General features: G+C 41.8%; 1 protein-coding gene across 1 annotated transcript; it reads left to right on the forward strand.

The window, feature by feature from the left end:
• Positions 1-79: 79 nt before the first annotated feature.
• GINS3 (GINS complex subunit 3 (Psf3 homolog)) lies at positions 80-3612 on the forward strand (the record flags this gene model as incomplete). Its single annotated transcript, XM_010022577.1, has 3 exons — positions 80-98; positions 475-708; positions 3332-3612. Coding segments are annotated over 3 exons (484 nt in total), but the record flags the coding sequence as incomplete, so codon positions are not given.
• Positions 3613-6611: the final 2999 nt, after the last annotated feature.

The following is a 6611-nucleotide window of genomic DNA, read 5'->3' on the forward strand; positions in this document are numbered from 1 at the left end:
AGGCTCTGGGGACCTGCTGATGGCATTTCATAGATTCCCAGACTGGTTCGGGTTGGAACGGGCCTCAAACCTCACCCAGTTCCAACCCCCTGCCACGGGCAGGGACACCTTCCACTAGACCAGGTTGCTCCAAGCCCCGTCTCAGCTGGCGTTGAACACTGCCAGGGATGGGGCAGCCACAGCTTCTCTGGGCAACCTGTGCCAGGGCCTCAGCACCCTCACAGGGAAGAACTTCTTCATATATAATCTGTCAATTATTAGATTCTACAACATGGATTAGAAAAAACAAAACACTTCCAGATTCTTGCAGTAATAATTAATGCCTCTGAAGTGTTTCTGGGCTTTATTACAGTTACATTAGACTGTTTGGAAAACAAAATAGACTTTTTGTAATACTGACTTTTTGTAATACTTTTTGCAATACTGAGTCTTCATTGCAAGGGCAACTTTTGATTTTTTTTCCCCTTTATGCAGGGATCAAAGCTGGAAATCCCTCTGTGGCTTGCTAAAGGTCTGCATGACAGCAAGCGAAGAATAATTTCTGTGGAACTGCCAAAGATTTACAAGGAAGCCTGGAGGACAGTGCTGAGCGCTGATGCCAATGTGGTTGATCTGCATAAAATGGGGCCATACTACTATGGCTTTGGCTCACAGCTCCTGAATTTTGACAATCCAGAGAACCCTGAGATAGCCCAGACTATCCTGCAGGCAAGTATCTGAACTAAGTCTTGAAATTTGGTTGTATGTTTTTCCATCTTCCTCTTGTTCCCAGCTGCTCAGCAGCCTTCAAGAAGAATAACCATTTGTTTTAATTCAAATGACTGCTGAATTGATGATGCTCTTCTAGATCAAGCTGTAGGATGACCCTTTTGGCAGCTGTACAGTCTGGTGGTAGAAGCCTCGACTATGCACCCAGGAGTGTAATTTTAGCTTGGAGTTTTCGCACTGTCAATATGGTATTTCATAAAATCCTGTAAAACTAGAGGAGACATAAGATTATTTAATTGTGCCCCCAAGGGAGGATTAATTCACCCTCTGTTCTTTCTATTTTTCTACTGGGTTTTTAAAGCTCTGTAATGATGACACTTGACACTGCTCAGGGCAATCCATTTCAGTGCTTTGCCATCCTAATCATAGAAACTTTCCTCTCATGTCTAAACTAAAGCTCCTTCACAGCAATACAAGCTCTATTCTGTTTGCCTCATCCGAAGTAAATGCTGAGGATGGATTATTCTTTTCCTTCCTGCAGCAGTCCCAGTTCATTTGCCAACTCTCTGTGGGCCATGCTTGCTAACCTCTGATTGTCCTTCCAGTTGATCTGCATTCACTGTGATGTGCAGTGCCCTGAGCAGCATTTAGTCACCTGCTCAGGACTTGTGCTGATGGAAACAAGAAGATAACTGTAAATTTTGTAGGCTATGGTGCTCATCACTCATCACAGTCTAGCAACTTGTTTTTTATGATGAAGTGACATTGCTAGGTGTTTGGTTTGCAGTCCACAGTAAGATGGTACAGACTGCATACACGGAGAGATATTCCTCTTCCTGCATTCATGCAGTTTCCCGTTTCTGCCTTAATGTAAAACTTCCGTTAGTCTCAGCTGAATTGCCTCCTGTTGTTTTCACACCATGTTTCTAATTTGTCAGGATCTTTATAAATTTAGAGTTTTGCTGTCTAACTTGCTTGCTGTCATCTCCTTCTCCTGCATGTTTCTGGCTAATTTAACAAGTGTAACTTCTATTCCTTTAACAACTAATGTATCAAACAGTACTTGGTTCCAGGTAGACCCCTGTCAAATGCCATCCAGTATGTTCTACACTCCTGATAGGGAGGATGTATAATTGTCTTTACTGACCATGGGTGCCTCCTGACAGGTACCGGTGTGCTGGTCTTTCTCCCTTTGTAAGGCCTGTCATCCTGCCATGATAGTAAACTAGGCTGGGCTCTCAGAGTTGGTTCCTGGAAAATCCATGTTGGCTGTTACTCCTCTGTTTTCTTGCAGAAGTTTATGTGTACTTCATTTATTCCAGTACATTTCCAGGATTTGATACTGATGGATGTGTAATTTCTTGGCTCTTAGTTCCTCCCCCTCCATTTCCCCTATCTCTTTTGAAAGATAGGTAACATCTTTGCCAGTTTCTGGACCTCTGTTCTCCTTAAGCTTTTAAAGATAACCACTAACAGCTCTGAGATTTCTTCAGCCAGTTCTCTAAATAGTCTGGGATGATTGCTATTGGTTTGTTTTTTTTTTTTTCTTTCTCTATTTCTTAGATGAAGACTGATGCAGGGAGGCTTTAAAGCACTGCTGCTTTCTTGGAGTTGTTCACTGAAAGCTCTCTTTCTGCGTTGGGGAAGATAACCACACCTTTTCTTGTCTTTTCTCTTTGTGCTAATGGACATCTTGGGGAAAAAAGCCACATTAGCACACATTATTTACTGATAGAAAAATCAAAGCACACGAAGTATGCTTTTCCCTGATTAAAAGCAAACGAGGAGAGTTGTGCTGACTTTAAAAATAAACAAAATGCCAAAAAAAGCCTCTCTCCCAAACATTCGGGGACTATATATATATATATATATATATGCGAAGTGTAACTATTTGGTAACAAAGCCAGAAAGAGAGTTATTAATTTATAATGTATTTGTTTTATAAATAAATCTCTAAAACCCTACAGTTCTAATAATTAAAATCAGCTTCTGAAATAATAAAGCACAGTTCTCGAAGACTTTCAACCTTTTTTTTTAATCCCTAAGAGCAAAGATAAGGGAAATAAAAATCCTTAAATATGTCTTGTTGCTTAGCTTTTTAAAATGTAATTTATTAGTTGTAGATTTGATTTTGGGTTTTTTTTTTTCACCTTTTTCATGGCTAAGTGTTTTTTCAGCATACTAAAAGCTCTACAGTGGTGGCTTGGCTGAACTGCCAGGCCCTTTTACAAGTTGCAGTTTGTATGTTCCTGCAGCAGCTGCTGTGGCGTGAGATCTGTTCTACCTGCTCTAAAGCTGTGATTGCTTGTGAAGTGAGATAGAATAGATTGTAATTGTGTTATACCTTGTGCTCTGCTCAAGCCTGTCATTAGGAAGGAGCCAAAGCCTAATTCTGTACTTGCTTCCCATCCAGTAGATCAGGCACTGATCTTCCAGGTCAGGCAGGAAAAGTTTTGTCTCTGTATCCAATGTTAATAGGTGCTATGCTGTTTGCAGACCTTTGCCCAGTTGTGAGCTTACACCCAAATGTGTAAGCTTTTCAGTCTTTGAAAGCTCAGACTCTAGCATGTGAGCTGGAGAAACCTCTGTGTCACCTGTCAGTAATTCTGCTTATCTTCTTTAGACATTTATTAGCCGTTTTCGTCGTATCATGGACTCCTCTCAGAATGCCTACAACGAAGACACATCAGCACTGGTAGCTCGGCTGGATGAACTGGAGCGAGCCTTGTTTCAAGCTGGCCAGAAAGGGCTGAATGACTTCCAGAGCTGGGAAAAGGGACAGGCTTCTCAAATCACAGCCTCCAGTCTGGTCCAGAATTATGGGAAAAGAAAGTTCACAGAGGTGGATGGTTAAAAGCCTGAAGAATGTGGAGCTACAGTGAGGGACACCAAGAGATTTACAGTCTGTCTGTCACAGAAGATAAAGATGAATCAGCTTTGGGGAAGGACAGGCAAACTGTCCATTAGTGGGAATTCTTCTCTTTAACATCTTCAGATCAGACTCGTGTGATTTTTTTAAAGGCAGACAGCAAGGGTATAAAAAAGAGATGGCATCACATTGCTGGACAGCTTTACAGCTTACTCATACCATTTCTGAGGTTTTGCACTTCAAGTGTGTACTAGATGGCTGAAAAGGTATGAGAGGATTTTCTAGAAGGGTCATTAATATTTATTATTCTTTATCTCCCCAGCTGATACTTACTATACAGGATCTGTCTGGAAACAAGTGTAATTCTTTGTATTTCATCTTGACCGTACCATTCCAGCCTCCTGGGAACAGCAAACGCCAGGTTCCCTGTTCTTTGGAGAGCCCCAGTGATGATACAAACCATACGAAATTTTATCCCATTTCTTACAGACTGACATGGAATGGGTTAGGGTTAGGGTTTTGCTGACTTTTGTACATAGGGTTAGCACCCTGGCAAAAAATGCCTCCTCTAACCCATGGAGCGAGCAAAGAGGCCATGCAGGTCTCACGTGCTGCCTCATCTTTTCTCTCCTTTGTCCTGTGGTCCTGATGCTGCACGAGGTGGAGAATGTTCTTGTTTGATGAGACTGACTTTCACAATGGATGCGTCTCTGTGCTGGATGTTAAACTCTCTGCTTGTTTTACAGAGGAGGCAACAGAAGGCAACAAAGAGTTAGTCTAGACTGGATCAGAAGCAGCAACTTTAATGGAAGCTCTCCGCCATTACCAAGCTCTGATCCATCTGTTTTCCCATGAGAAATTGTTCTGATTCCTAAATTCGGTCCGTATAAGGGACAGAGCAAATGCACTGAATTTCCATCCTTCTGATCCATCTAAATGATCCTAGTAAATGTCATTCTTGCCTGTTGGCACCTTGCTAAACAACACAGTGGTTATCATCCTGTGTGGGTGCTCTTAAACCTACGTTATCTGAAGTCCTGCTGGATTGGAGACAGAAAGCACATGGCTGTCTCTATAGGACTTAGTTCCTGCAGTCATCTGGATGGTTGTCCTTCAGAAGCAGGTATGGGATGTGGGTGCTTCAAAGCATCTGTAGAAGGTGGACCTAAGTAGAGGAGGCAGACAGTAGTGATATGGAGTGCTTCCTTTTCTGTGGGAGTTACTGGGAGGTGACAGCAAGATCCAAATCCTGGGAATTGTTACTGGACTTGCAGATGCACTTGGATATTGGATACTTCAAAGTAGAAACCTCAAGTACAAAGGGTGCATGGCCATTTCTTGGCCAGAGGAGTAAAAGCTCTGCCTCTGGAGGTGGTGAGAGGGGACAGCGTGCCAGTGTCACTAGCACCTTGGTGTCTCTGCCTCGGCTGCCCAGGGCCATCTGTCCTACCAGGGAGGCTAATGGGAAGCTGTGCCTGGCAAAGTATTTGAAGTATGTGCAAGATAAATGCTGCTGCACTTAAGGACTTAATGGCACATAATAACCTGTGCATTTTGATGAAGCTTTTGTCTGTTGTCCATTTTTGGATTTTTATGATGAATAAATATTATGTAACAGGATGCTTATAATGCCAAATGTCTGTTGTTAATTGCCCTGCAGCAGGAAAATCAGGCATAGATTGGAAAGTGCAGCTCTCTACAAAGCCACGCCCATGTTGGATAGTGCAGTCCTGCTTGTATAATTTTCCTCTTGCAGGTAACATGCTCAAAGCTACATTTGTGCAGCCATGCAAGAGTAGAAGTAGTTCCTGTCTGCCTTGTCCCCTGTGGATAAGAGCTGTTTGTTCAAGTCATAAGAGAGACACTGCCAGCCAATCAATAAGCTATTGATTTTATAAATTGTATTTCTGTGGCACATGAGAGGGTGATTCTGAGTTACCTTGACTTTGGTGTGGAGTGGTGGTGGCAGATGGAAATTGGGCGTCTCTATATTCCTACGCTGTAGCTTTGACTTCCTGTAGCACGTCAAAGCTGTGATCAGTGCTTCAGCTGCAAGGGGAGCAAGTCCATCTGTGGTTGGATCTTGTTTAGTGGTAGACTTGGCAATGCTGGAGCAAAGGTTGGACTTCATGATCTTAAAGGTCTTTTCCAACCTGGTTGATTCTGTGATTCTATGATTCTGTGATGAGAAGTATTTTTTAATTGGAAGGTATATTTTAATGAGATGGTGGTTTTGAGATCTAGTGGATTTATAAGCATAATTACTATATCATCAGTTTCCTACATTTGTAACAACATTCTTCTTCTCTGTGTTAAGTACAGACAGTTGCTCATTTGCCAACATTTCGTTCAGCTACTTTCAGAGTGGGGAGAAAAGAAATCACTGGAGTAATACTCAGTGTCACTGTTTTTTTATAAGTAGGCAGTGTCATTTTCAGTAATCCTGAGTGTTTAGGAGTGAACACCAGTAAGACCCTTAAAAATCTGATCCTGTAATTTTTAATGACAGTATTTTGGTTAGGAACTTGATGTTCAGTGGATTTTTTTCATTTATTGCTGTCTCAAGTGCTTTTTTCCCATCCAGAAATGCAACAAAAGTGTGCTCTGTACTTTTTACAGCACAAACTATCCTTTATAACTGTACTGCAGCAACCTATAAGCTAAAGGAGTTTGACCTCATGTGTTTGCATACTGGCACAATAAACCCTCATTACAGAGGTCTGAAAAAGACTTAAAATTGTCACTTCTCCCCATGTCCCTTGGCTTTTAAACTGGGGGACTACTGATGTTCATGAGAAAGCAGTCAATAGGCACCTTTTACAGGACTGCCACAATGGTTTTAATTGCTTATTTTTTATTGGATTGCAAAATTTGATATGTTCATTGGTTATGCATTCACATGGAATGTTTGTTTGGGTCTTAATGGCCTGCTTTTGGGAAGATGTATGAGCTGACTTGGCCCAATCCTTTCCCTAAAGTGAGGAGTTGGACTCAATGATCCTTATGGGTCCCTTCCAATTTGAGATATTCTATG

This window comes from Nestor notabilis, unplaced genomic scaffold, assembly GCF_000696875.1.
Source record: "Nestor notabilis isolate BGI_N333 unplaced genomic scaffold, ASM69687v1 scaffold1899, whole genome shotgun sequence".
NCBI lineage: Eukaryota > Metazoa > Chordata > Aves > Psittaciformes > Psittacidae > Nestor > Nestor notabilis.